Genomic DNA, 14112 nt, shown 5'->3' on the forward strand with positions numbered 1-14112 from the left:
TGTGTCGGGCCTGGAATAGGTAGGAAAACATCGTCGTCTTCACTTTCTACTGAGTCCGTTCTTCCCTCTGGTTCCTCCTCAGCAGCAGGTCCTTCCTCCTCCTCCTCCTCCTCCTCTTCTTTCCTCCTCTCCAAACTCCTGCTTTTCGTCTCTCTCTGTCTGCTCCTCCCTCTTTCCTTCTCTCTTCTTCCCCTTCCTGCCTCTTCATCTTCACATTTCCTGATTCCGTCTCTCGGTAAACTCTGAGGCCTCCTCTTCCTCCTCTCCTCGTCCCAGCGCTCAGAGACGGGGCTCCGTAAGTGACCTCCTCCTACTGAGCCCCGCCTTCTTCTCATTCTTCCTCTGATCGCTCCCGTCCCGCTCTCCCTCACGTCTCCGACCGACCTGCTCCTCCTCGTCTGCTGGGCGCGGCGCCCCCTCCTTCCGGTGGAGCTCACTGCAGCCAGACTCTGCTCTTTGGGGTTGTGCAGGAGGGAGGAGGAGGTGATTCTCTGCTCACGGGCTGAACAGGTGAGGAAGAAACGGAGAGGAGACAAGATGAGCCGACAGACAACAGACAGGAAAAATAAAATCTTTGCCTGACAGATTTATCTGATCCGCAGTGCTTTGCAAAAGTATGAATGAAGTTTTGAAATTTTACACATTTTGTCTTGTTCACTGACTTTATTTAAAGGATTAACTCAGTGAAAAAGCAACATAAAGTTTAATAACAGCTTGTTTTATTTCTGTTTGGATAAATTTTCCTGTTCTTAAATTAAAAATAAAACACTTATGCTAGTTAAGGTAGTGTTACTTTAAACACGACCACTTATTCTTCCTTAAATAGGTTAGGACAGAGATTCCCAAAGATTTTCTGGGCCCCCCCTATGGATTACAATAAAATCCCCCCAAAAAAGAAAAAAACATCAACTGGCCACTCACATCGTTCAACCAGACATAAACCTAAACACATATTTTGTTTTCAGACTCCACTGAAGTTTATTTCACACTTCAGGTTGCAACAAATCTACAAACCATCTTTACAGTGAAACACTTTTGTGTAACTGGTTTTTTCATTCATTCATACCGCTTCCCCTTTGGGAACCACTGGGTTAGGATAAGTTTATGGGTTATACAGAACATATTCATTATATATATAAATATATTTTTTAACACAATCATTCTTTGATAATGAGATTTCAACCTGGTCAGTTCTTCAAAATGTGACTCAATAATTAGGAGGATTGTGTTCTAGACACCAAAAGATTTTGATAAAAAAACTTATTTCCTAAAAACGTTTGGATAAATGGTTTAAGCTCTTTGTCTATTTTTGGAAGCAGTAGAGATCCAAATTCAAAAATGTGAATTTTGCATAATAGAGCTCCTCTAATTAAAGCTCGTTTATTCAGAATGGCCTAGTCAAAGAGCAGCCCTATTGAGTTATAGCTAACTAAGTTAGAGCCGTTACCATAAAAGATTTGCAGCTGCAGCCATAAAGCTTAGAGCCGCGGCAAGGATAAACACAAATTCACTCCACACTTTTCAGCTTTTTATTTTTAAAACATTTCGTCTGTCACAGAAAACCTTAATGAGATGTTTTAGGGCCTCCTGTCACTTCAAATCGTAATAATCTGCTGCTGGCCACGCCCCCCAACTCAATGTTTACGCTCACTTAAAAATGTCTGCAAACAGATGTGCATTTATACACAACCGTCCATCTTTGAAAAGCATAAGTAGAGCTTTCTGTACAACAATATAAAGTGGTTTCTGGATGGTACATCAACAGAAAAACGCTCGTCTTTTCCAGCAGCCGCTGTACAGCGGTAAAACCAACTGATTAAACATGATGGAGCTGTGCTTGTGTTGCTAGGAGGGTACGGAAGATTTTTAATCATGAAAATGTTTTAAACCATGCTTCCCTTTCCTCCCACTTCACAATTACGCATGACTTTGTGCTGGTCTGTCAGACAAAATGCTAACAAAATGTGATTTTCATGCTCAACCCCCATAAATACGACTGCAAGGCACTGCACATTAAAAAGCTTCTAGCTTAAGTGTTTCACTGCTCTTAAGGTCGTCTTGGGTAAGAACATCCTTACTGTGCTGCAACATGAATTAATCATACGACATGCATTTATTTATTAGCGTGCTCTCAGATTATGCGTTCACATACTCACAAATCATGAAGGCAAAAGCATTCTGCTCAGAGGTGAATTCGCAAGAAACATAACTTTGTTCATTACTAACTAATCTCATAATCTTATAATGAGGAAGTCCGACATATGCTAAGTTTTACTGAGCGCAGACAGCAGTGGTGAGTGGTTAAAGAGATGTAGAGAGGCAGAAAATGGGAGAACTAACAGGAACCATTACCAACCGCGTATTCTCTGTCCGTCCAATGACATAGAAGCAAGGCTCGCCTAGCTTGGAGTTGGTCATACATAGAGACAAACTGGAGAGCTCCACTGAGAGGCAAAGAGAAGAACAGAGTGGAAACGAAAGGGAATGAAAGGGACAACCAAGACATGCACAAGGCGAAGGTGGTGTGGAAATGTTACCAGAAAGAAGGTTTTAATGGAGAAATCAGAGAGGTGGAAGAGAGAATGAAACAGTGAAAAGGATTTTAGTTAGTCAATAAGATAAAAGAGAGGAATAAAGAAAATAACACCCAAAAGACGCAAATATAAGAATATGAGTTTTTCGTTATAAAATACTGTCCATTCAGGCACCCATATGGTGCTTTTAATGCAAAAACACAAAATCTTACCAAGTATTTTTGGTCTAGTTTCTAATGTCTTAGTACGCTTCAAATAAGACAAAACTAACTTACAAGTAACTTTTTAACACCACATAGGATCTGATTTTAAGTGAATTATTCCTTAATACTGATGAAAAAGTTCTAGTTCCACTGGTAAATTATTTCACTTATAACATGGGGAAAATGTTTTGTTATAAGTGAAATAATCTGCCAGTGGATCTTTTTAAAATCGATATTGAGGAATTATTTACTTAAAGCAAGTTCCTATATCTTGCTGAAAAGTTACTTGTACGTTAGTTTCATCTTTTTTCAAGTGCACGAAAATATTTGGACAACTAGACAAAAATTCAAGAATTTTTAAATTATTTTTTCCAAGTGTTTATTATGAAAAATCACAAGAATTTGGATTGAAAAGTCAGAACTCTCTTTTCCGTAGAAATAATCTACTCGTGTTTTATCAGTATTAAGGAATTATTATTGACTTAAAACAAGCTCCTACCTCTTGCTGAAAGTTACTTGTCAGTTAGTTTTGTCAGGTTTGAAGTGTACTAAGATATTAGAAACTGAACCTAAAGTACTTGCAGGATTTATCTTGAAAAAGCTCAGGCGGCGTCGCACCGTAATCAGGCACGTAGCCGTTGCCTCTCTTGAGCACCAGGTGGATCCGGTGGCCTCCGCGGCGGATCATCTCCACGGCCTGGCTGTGGGTCATCCCGGTCGTACTGTCCCCGTTGATCTCCACCAGCTGGTCGCTGACCTGCAAGCACACCATCACTTTTCACTTCACTCACAGGAGGAAATAAAAACAATGTAAAAGGTGAGCAGATGTTTCACCTCCATATCTCCTGATTCAACAAAACTCTCCCTGTTACGACTCTGATGTTAGCTGCTCTGTATCTGAAGCTGCAGCTTTTCTGCTTTTATATTACAGAATAAACTACACATGTTAGTTTTTGCGTACTATTTAGGAATTATTGCAAACTTATGGCTGCTGTTCAATCCGTTGAGATGCTTAGGCTGCATTCACACCAGCCCTGTTTAAACAGATTAGTTTGTTTTTCTACAGAGTTGAGTTCGTTTGCTGAGGTGTGAATTAAATACGGACCAAAAAGAATCAAACTCTGGTCTGCCAGCAACCTAAGTTTTGGTTCAAATTCATATCTGAACGTCAAATGGACCGGAGACAGCACCAAAAGCAGGAAGTGGACTACAGAGCAGGGAGTTGTGGGTAAATTCAACTGAAATAAAAGTGTGTCTGAAAGTAGCGGGAGAAATTGCTCATGATCTTTTACCAAAGACAAGAAGAAATCTTACAGCCGGTAAAATTTTTGTTTACATTTTCGCAAAGAAGGAAGTCCCATACAGTGTCTTCTTCAGAAGTTTTTAAGTAATTTCCTTCAGTGGTCCTTGGTGCAGCGCCCCCACAGGCGAGGAGGGGAACAGGTTTTTCAAATGGTTTGGGCCGTTTGACTCAGTGCAGTGTGAGAGCGAACATCAGCAGCTGAAAATGTAACAAATATGGCAATTTCGGTCCCAATTTGAACTGAGTCAATAATTCCTTAATATTGATGAGAAAGTATTAGTTCCCCTGGTAAATTATTTCACTTATAACATGAGAAAAATGTATTGCTATACGTGGAATAATCTGCCACTGGAACTGCCATTTTTTCATCAATATTAAGGAACTATTTACTTGAAACAAGCTCATTTGTCTTGATGACAAGTTATTGATGTTGATTTAGTCTTATTTTAAGTTTACTGAGATATTTGAAATAGAAACTAGACCTTGAATACTTTGTAAGATGCTGTTTTTTTTGCAGTGTGGCTTTTTGTTGTCATTTTCTGACATAATGAACAATTTACATTTACTATTAAAACAGACTCGCTTAATATAGCATTAGTAATGTAACATTAATATTTTATAAATGCTCAATTATAACACTACGAATGATAAAATCATTAAAAACGATGAAGGAAAAAATAAACTTTTGTTTATTTGGCATTTCTGAGTAAAGCTACTTTTACCTGCTGGATAAATTTGCTCAAATTAAAGTTGGATTCTCTAAAGTCTGGCACCACCTGTATTTTCTGGCTCCGTGACGCAGGGCCGCCCTCCATCAGCCCGAGGACGTAGAGGCCCATGTTGTACTCGCTGCCGCCTCGGAGGCTGAAGCCGAAGCCCGACGGCCCGCGGTCAAGGTCGACGCTGTAATACCTGGAGTCACGCTGGCAGGGAGCGAGAAAGGCAACAACAATCACTCCCATTTCTGGAAGCACACAAGTCTTCAGGAGACGCATGTCCTCACCTTTGGGTGTGACCTCTGACCTTTCCTGCTCCTGTGACCATGGTCATGGTTGCCGGTTTCTGTGTGGTTTGAAGCATCTGAGGTGGATTAACATTTTGGTTAGATTGTTGACTGAGAGCCAGGATGGTTGGCTCTGTGTTGCGTTTGCTTACAGGTGCTGGGCCGGGGCACGATGGTTAGGCGCAGCGTGTTTCCGGCTCTGCGAAGAATCTGAGTGAGCTCTCGGTGAGGCAGCGTCACCACCGAGCGGCCCTCAACGGCCTCCAGGCGATCTCCGGGCCGGATCTGGCCGCTCTTTGCTGCCGGGCTGCCGCGCCGGACCGTGACGAAGCGGTGAGGAAGGAGGGACGCAGCTGAACAGGAACAAAAGCGATCAGTCGGACCAATCTAAATGGTAAATGTCACATTTTATTTCATATTTAAAGGGGACCTGCTTTGTAAAATTCACATTTTGCACTTTTTTGTACTTGGGTCTCAACTGCTTCTAAAACAGTCCAATTAAAACTTCTTTACTGTTTTTTGGTGTCCAGAAAATGAGCAGCTGATTTTACTGCTGTATGCATTGTACAACGGCTGCTGGAAAAGACAAGTGTTTTGTTGTCGATGGTGGTGTCAATTGATTAAAAAATGTTCTATGCTTTAATTACACCATGATTAATCAAGATTAATCTCTAAGCTTAACTTTGTAAGCTTCAAATGCAAAAATGCCTGTTTTCAAAATGTGTTTAAGAAAATGTTTAATTGTTTCACATTCATGAAGGTTTAAAAGAAGTAATTTTATTCCAATGTAAATTAGATGTTAACTATAAGCTGGTTGTGATTCGGTGGAATTCACCAATGCACTACGAAGGTGATACTTAGTGCAAACTTATGTTATATTACGGTGTTTTAGATTATTAACGTTGAGAGCCCTAGTTGTTCACTTACCACTCAGAAACCATTTGCTGCATTCTTGTTGGTTGTGCAGGAGGTTCTACTAATGCTTATCAAAGATGTATTATGCTTGATCTGAAAGGAGCTCAAAATAGACAGAACTGAGCAGACTGAACTCTAATTTTCTTAGAATGATCTTGAGCCAAAAAAATGTAATGAAAATGTTTTGTGCAGTCCATAAACCTACTTTAACCTCCTCAAGGAAACATAACAGGTGATCTTTAAAGTAACACAACCTTAACTAGCATAAAAGCGTTTTATTTTTTTATTATCAATTCCGTTTAAGAGCAGGAAGATTTTTCCCAACAGAGAGCATGCTACATTTGCTAAAACAAGCTGTAATTAAGCTTCAGCTTGCTTTTTGGCTGGGGTAAGCCTATAAATTGTTTCCAGTGGGAGTTTTTTCTACCCTCTTTGTCTCCCTGAAACATTCCCCCTTTGTTTCATCCTAATTCACCTTTTTCTGGCGCGCCAGCAACATTTTCCCCCCTCTATTGATTCGTCTTTTACCTCCAGAACAAGGAGTCATGACCAGAAGCCTTCGGGCCAGAACTGATTGTTCTGCCCTAAATCTGTCAAGCAACGTCACATTTTGGATTTTTACGCTTAATATTTATACAACGTCAGTAATTTTCTGCTGTTCTGCAAACTTGCGGGTTGTCTGCATCAGTATGCCACTCATATCTGAAAGAAATACACTGCAACATTTCTTTTTCTCTGCAAGCATTTAAGGGGATAGTTCAGGTTTTTTTGTTTTTGTAGAGAGGTTCTGTTATAAACTATAAATCAGATTATAACTAAACTGCAGTAGGTAACTCTCTTAACATCTTTATTTTGTATAAATCCAGACTAAATGACTAAGCAGGATTCAGTTAACATCTTCCTGAAACCAACTCCAGTATAAATAATGGTGTGGCTAATTATCCAGTTATTCTTTACACACTGGTTTGAATTAGAGGGTTATTTCTAAGGAAATTTATGTTTATTTACATTGATAATGGGGGTAGAAGATGGAAATCCAGTCGTTATTTTCTGAAGTGAAACAGGAAGTGGAACATGTAAAGCTCTTCATCTGTCTCATTAAAATGAAGCATTTCAAAGTAAATTAGGGGAATGCTATTTGAATGCTGTTTTGAAGAAGATCACTGCCTCCAACCCAATTATTCACACTTCCTGTGTCAATAATTATTGGATTCTTTGTAAATCTCCGCCTAATTTAACTCTTAGAAAATACCTAAAAATCATTTACATGAACAGTTATGAAGCCAAAGATATTAGAATGAAATATAAATATAATTTAGTGTTTCACAGTGGGGAAATTCAGGAGTTGTTGGAAATTGGAGCTGATTGAAGAGGGTTTTGGTTTAAGCTAATCTCGGGCTAGCTATTAGCTTTAACGTCTTTAATCAGTCGATTTAAAATTCAATGAAGATACCAAAAGAAACGTCTTCGGCACTAAAGATGTAACTAACCCATAGTTCTCAAACTGATTTACAAGTCCCACAGGTGGCTACTGAGTTGCCTTTAAGGAAAATATGTGGCTCAAACTTATTGAAGTTGTACTTAGCATCTGTTAAAATGTATTAGAAGTTTTTGTAAATTTACAGGAAACATTTTGCTCCTTTGCACGCCTACTCTTGATTCATTCGTTCATATAGTCTCTATTTAAATCCTCTAAACATCCGTTGTTTCTATCAGTTGACTGATATTCATTTTTATAATCTATTTCTCCTTGTAAAGTTCAGTTTATTTACTTCCTGCTTCACCTGTTTGAGATTTTTCTCTTTTTATTCGTCTTCTATTTATATGTTTAGTCATGTTTTACTTGGTTACTGTTTCCCTTGGTTTTCTCTCTGTTTAATAGATTCTCGTCTCTTTTATATAAGCTGATTATTAATTTGAATTTGTAATGCTTTGCATTCAAATAATCACCTTCCCTATCACTTAAGCCTCACAGTTCAGTCCCTTCTTTGTCAGATCCTTCCATCCAGTTTCTGTTGTTCCAAAGTCTATTTTTTATGTTTTGTTTTCATGAAATTCACTATAAACTGAAACTGCCCCTCTATCTGCATCAAACATTATATTATTATTGGTCAATGTCTACTCTTAAATTCCTTCTATCAATACTGTGTGATAAAAGAAACTTAAACTTAAACTATCAGGGTTTTTTAAATTCATTTTCAGTTTTCATTTTAAGATATTTGATATTATGAAAGGGCTTGTTGTGCCAGAATATATGAATAAAACCCATTAACAAACTTGAAATATTAATAAATTCCATAAATACTTATTAAAATGAATATCTTTGAATATCTTTTCATACTGATGTAATTTGGCAGTATACAGATACAAACAGCTTTGATTTGATTGATAAAATAATATTAAACCACACAGCTATTATCTTGAAGGCCACATAAAAGCACCAGTGGGCCAGATTTGGCCCTCAGGCCTCGAGGTTGACACATGTGATCTATTTAAATACTTTTTCTTTTGCTGTGTGTGGGAAACAATGTTGGCAATCCTCCACTCTGAGCCTCTGCACCGCTCATCGTAACGAGCTGCAATAAATAAAGTACGTAAATAAATAAAAGTGTGAAGAAGAGGTCAGAGATGATATGGAACTGAGTGGGTTGTCGTGATGCGCCGGTTTCAAAGCAAAAAAAAAGAAACGGCCTCTGTTCGCTTCCTCACTTCGTCTTATCCTGTGTGTGATGAGATCGCTCAGATTTAGGCTCAACTGTCCGTTTGATGAGGAAAAAATACGGAGCAGCCGAGATTTAAATGTTCCTACAATAATCTCCTTCAGCAGATAAGAAGCTCCTTACAGATTTTCTCTGTAAGGAGATTTTCTTTGCTCAGATGTGAATCTTCTGGGTTTTTTTATGCTGGCTCCTCCACCCCATCCCTGCGTTGAGAGCAAGCTGCGTTTTGGTGACAGCTGGCTCCTCCAGAGTCCTGCCAGTGGCCTTACGTAACCCAAAATAAACATTTTTCATTTAATACCAAAAACTCTCATCGCTCTCTGGATAAAAACAGCACGTTTGATTTAAAGTTAAAATGCTCGTTAACAGATTAAACCTGTAACCAGGGGGCGAAGAATATGCCAAAGGAGATGAAGTGCATGTCAGACAGGGACGATGATTCGGTTAAAAGACAACTCAGAGCCCAGAAACATCTCCAATCTGGACGTAATCTGGGTGACCCAGGCAGAAACGGCAATCAGGTCAGATCAAAGCCAAGGCAGCTTTGGACATAGTCTTCTTATCATGCATAATACATCAGCAAACAGATGAATAAACACGAACACGGCACCATTGTGCAGACACACACATGCCCGGAGACCGGGACGAACACATTTGGTCACAGATGTGGGAAAAGAGGCACAGCTGCATGCTAATGCACAGATTGTTTTTTTAATCCTGTGGGGTCTTTCCCTAGTGGCTCTCTGTGTCTACCGTAATCCCACTGCGGTACGTCCTGCAGCCACCATGCATGAAAGGTAACAGCCCCCTGTTCTCTGTCATCACCAAGCCCCCCCTCTGCAGCTCGGATGCGGACGCAGTCGGCACCGAGTGTTGGGAGGTTCTCCTCAAAACGCAGTTAAAATTCTCTCCACTCGTCTTTCTGACTGCTCAAAAATCACAGATAATCATAACATGCAAAAGTCCACTTCTGCAACAACATCAGCAGCAGCATCTGAGACATGTGACCAACTTTCACACAAGCAAACTTCAGGACATGCAAACATGAAGTGATTAAAAATATTTACGTTTGGACTCCTTTACAGTTTTCAAAGCAGACTGTAGTCTCTCCAGCATGGCTCTTTGTTTAGCTAATGCAACAAAAAGGAAAAAGGAAAAGAAAGAAATCAAACAATAAAAAAAAGTCCTTTATTCCAAGTCCAGCAGCTTGAAGGCTTCACTTGCAACAGGAGCTAAAACACAGGCTGGCCGTTCCCCCTCTGTTGCTCTGCAGCGAGGGAAATGTTCAGCATTTCCCTGAAGCATTCAGAGAGGTGGTGGAGAGAGCAGAGAGGTACGAGGGAGGGGGAGAGTTTTAATCTCCTGAAAAACCAGACTGGACGCTTTTACTGCAGAGTGAAAAGGGGGGTGAGAGACGGAGAGTGGGCGGGAGCTTATGAGACGAGTGGCGGAGCGGGAGAGAAAGACGGGACAGACGGAGAAAAGAGAGAGAGACGGGGACGGAGGGGACTTCTTGACAAGATAAGACGACATGGGGGTTTATCGGCGTGAAAACACGCACGTGTTTGTGTTCGACCATAAAGCGGTTTTATCTGCATCCCAGAGAGGAGGAGAGGCTTATGCATCGTTGGTGAGGCTGCGTTTCACCTGCTGTAGATGCAATAAACACCAAACTGAGAGGCGATAAGAGCAGCTCTCTTCCCACAGAGGACATAAATAAACCTCAACGCTCTGTTGCAAAAAAAAAAGGGTTCTGCAGGAAACAGTTATGATTGAGTGGATTAAAAAGTTAATAAAAAAACTAATCCACTAATTTCTGGACGCCTCTTATTCTGTTAAAAACAGATTTAAAGAATTTGTATCTCTTCACTGCAAAAACACAAAATCTTACCAAGTATTTTTGGTCCAGTTTTTATTGCAAATATCTTAGTCCACTTGATTTAACACAAAACTAAACTTATAACATTTCAGCAAAACATAAGTGCTTGTTTTAAGCAAATATTTCCTTTTTATTGATTAAAAAGTACTAGTTCCACTGGCAGATTATTTCATTAATAACAAAGCACTTTTCCATGTTATGCCAGTAGATCTAGTAAGTTTTAGATCAATATTAAGGAAGTATTTTCTTAAAACAAGCTCCTAAATCTCAATGAAAGTTACTTTTGTCTTATTTAAAGTTATTTACACTATCTTAGTGCGCTTAATGAAAACAAGATTTGAATTGGTCTATGTTGCAAAAACACAAAGTCTTACTAAGTATTTTTGGTTTAGTTTCTAGTGCAAATATCTTATTACATTTGAAGTAAGACAAACGTAACTTTTCAGCAACTAGTTCAAATGGTAGATTATTTCACTTATAAACATGGAAAAAATCTCGTTACAAGTTAAATAATCTGCCAATGGGACGAGAAATTACTCACTTTAAAAAAAGCTCCTGTGTCTTAATGAAAGTTACTTTTGTCTTATTTCAAGTGCACCAAGACATTTACACAAAAACACTTGGTATTATTTTGTGTTTCTGCAGAGTAGCGTAGTGACCAGTCCTTCACTGGAGCTCTTCGAGGTCCAATTAGCTCTAAGTGCTCCAGAGCTTGAAGGACCTGAACTCTCTAGCAAAGACCCTTGAACTCAAAAGCACCAGATGACAACGGTAAATACCGAAAAGGTCGAACAAAGATCTGTTTTAAACAACCAGAACCAGGAGATTTAAAAAGCACTTCATAATAAACCAACCTGAAAGACTGAATGCAAAACAAATTCTTTGAAATTGCAAGATGAACAAAAGCACCAGAGAAATGTAGATGAGGCGTTGTGACTCATTCAGTGGCTTGTGGCCATGCCAAGCAATTTTAATGTGCAATTACCTAATAGTGCTTCTTTGCACAAGGGCATCCAAATAAAACCCATTGCTTTGGGCAGGTAACCAACTGTTAATGCTTTTCAGAAGTCCTCCAGTTCTGATATTTTAATGCACCGAAGTGGGTGATGCCAGTTCTTACCTCTTCCGTTCTCCAAGTCCTGAGAGGCAATCACAAACCCGAATCCCTCCCCGGGTTTTCTCCTCAGTTCCACGTCAAACCCTCTGAAACGCCGCGTCCGCTCGCCCTTCCGCTTCTCCAGGCTCGCGTCAGGCACAGACACCCCGCCGCTGCCGCCGGCCTCGTCTTCCAGGCCGATGTCGATCCAGTCTTTGGGCTCCATGGTCAGGGTCACTGGAATCGACTCCAGGAAACTGGTGCTCTGGATCAGAGAGGAGCTGGTGAGGAGCGGGGAGGGAGGGTTGCTGGTGGCGGTGCGGGGAACGGGCAGCGCCTCTGGGAGCAACGACGAATTGCCCACGTCAACGGGAGGAGGAGGGGGGCGCAGCAGAGGTGAAGGGAGTCTCCGACCCGAGCCCGGAGAAACCGATGAGTGATAAGTGCCTAAAAAGACGAGAGAAAAGAAACCGGATATAAACACTAAGCATCAGATGGTAAGAAGTTGGTAGTTGGGTTTCCACTGACGTGTAATTTCACAATTAGGCCATTTTGCTGGATGTTAAATTGTTTTGTGATAAACTAGGGGTGTCCAAACCTTTGGAGCCAAGGGCCAAAATCCCCAAGCTGAAAATATTCAGGGGCCAAAATTTTAATTTTCCCCACCAAATAAAAAAACGCAAAATGTTTTTAATTTGAATTGTTTCTCTTTTACCTGAACAACAATAAATCAAACAGTCAAATCAAATATTTAATAATTTTCTAAAATTATTAAACATTTTAATAGTTGTATCAAATTATTGATAATATATTAATATATATTAATTTAGAGTTAGCAAGTGTTTTCAAAATACACCCTCTGCAATAAACGAGTATATAGCAATATATTAATATTAATATAGATTAATATTAATCTATATTAATATATTGATATACATTTTTTACATCAATATATTTATTTAAAAGAAAAATTATTAATATTTTTTTACCTTAATTTTTATAGTTATGTAACTTTTTGGACTAATTATTTGACATTTTTTAAGTCTATAAAATGTATTTACTTTAATCTTTTACAACTTTTGCTGTATTTAGCCAAATGTCATACATGGGGGCGCCAAAGTCTGTTTTTCAGTGAAAACATGCTGGATGTTTGTGGTACGACTAGTAACAAAATAATTTTAAAAAGGCTAACTCAAGAAAAATTATTTCTGTTGTACGTTTAAGAAGATATAAACTTGCCATGGAAAATATAATCCTAAAAAATTTACAAAAAATTTTGCAAGGCCAAATTTGTCCCATTCTTGAATTGCAGTCACAAAATTAATCCAAGGGCCACAAAAGGCCCTGGGGCCGCACTTTCAACAACCCTGCAATAAACAATAAAACTGTTGTTTTGAGACTATTTTCAAGATATACAGTAGTATTGAACGCATTCTCAAAGATCAATAAACTTTAAATTCTAATGATCATTTAACACAGGAACTTGAAGACATTTTAAATATCCAAAATAAATAAACAAAACAACAACAAATAAAATGAAATATGAAGTCTCTGTAAGCAAAATTGTGTTTTTTGTCACTGGTGGAATAATGACAAACTTCTAATCACATTTGTAATGGAAACGCAGCTACCGACTCCAAATGGGTTGAGAGTATTTTACCTCCTCTGTAAACCAGCAGAATAACTTCTCCCCGTTTTGTGTGTTCCTGCAGGATTGTTTGAATCTATAAAAGAGGAAACGTTGGGGTTATTTTTTGGAGTCAAACTGAAACACATTATTAAGCAAAGCTTCAAGAGTTAAAGTTAGGGCTGGACAATAAATCAATAAAAATATATTGTGATCGACATGTGATCAATATCAATAGATAATACGTTTGATAGAATCTTCAATAGTTATTCTCTCTAGTTCTGCCAGATAAACATGGTTTGTCTTGTTATAAGTTTGTTTAACTTATAACAAGACATTTTTTCCATGTTATAAATGAATTAATCTGTCAGGAGAACTTGCACTTCTTCATTAATATTATAGAATTATTGACTTAAAACAAGCTCCTATTTCTTGTTGAAAAGTAACTTGTACGTTAGTTTTGTCTTATTCCAACTGTACAAAGATATTTGTACTAGAAACTACATCAAAATACTATATTTTGTGTTTTTCCAGTGTGGTGGAATCAACTAACTCCCTCCCTCTTTGATTACCTAGCAACAACATGCTGGGGAGCAAGCAGTTTCAAGTTCCCCCAACTTCGGTTACCTAGCAACAGCCTGTTGAGTAACTTGCAAAGTAGCAGTTTCAGATTCACTACCTTCACATACCTGCTTAACAATAAAAAAAATGTCATTGAGGAGTTAGAACTGTGGTCACACCACCAGTTTGGCATCATTTCAGACATTTAAAGCAGAAACTGGATACATAATTATTACTATCGACTGATATGAAACTCTGATGTTGCGATACA

General features: G+C 38.8%; 1 protein-coding gene across 2 annotated transcripts in view; it reads right to left on the minus strand.

Moving 5' to 3' along the window:
- Window positions 1-335: 335 nt before the first annotated feature.
- Window positions 336-14112, minus strand: part of LOC106700000 (membrane-associated guanylate kinase, WW and PDZ domain-containing protein 2-like) — a 68056-nt gene continuing 54279 nt past the window's right edge. The window contains exons 11-19 of one of the 2 annotated variants that reach the window (XM_023335095.1): window positions 13314-13377; window positions 11678-12100; window positions 9746-9808; window positions 5196-5396; window positions 5044-5120; window positions 4817-4963; window positions 3356-3494; window positions 2341-2444; window positions 336-502 (exon numbers count right to left, since the gene is read on the minus strand). In XM_023335095.1, the coding sequence (XP_023190863.1) occupies window positions 434-502; window positions 2341-2444; window positions 3356-3494; window positions 4817-4963; window positions 5044-5120; window positions 5196-5396; window positions 9746-9808; window positions 11678-12100; window positions 13314-13377 (1287 nt within the window). In that variant the 3' untranslated portion in view covers window positions 336-433. The remainder of the gene's footprint in view (window positions 503-2340; window positions 2445-3355; window positions 3495-4816; window positions 4964-5043; window positions 5121-5195; window positions 5397-9745; window positions 9809-11677; window positions 12101-13313; window positions 13378-14112) is intronic. The other variant, XM_023335145.1, reaches the window with a different exon arrangement.

This window comes from Xiphophorus maculatus, chromosome 1 (assembly GCF_002775205.1).
Source record: "Xiphophorus maculatus strain JP 163 A chromosome 1, X_maculatus-5.0-male, whole genome shotgun sequence".
NCBI lineage: Eukaryota > Metazoa > Chordata > Actinopteri > Cyprinodontiformes > Poeciliidae > Xiphophorus > Xiphophorus maculatus.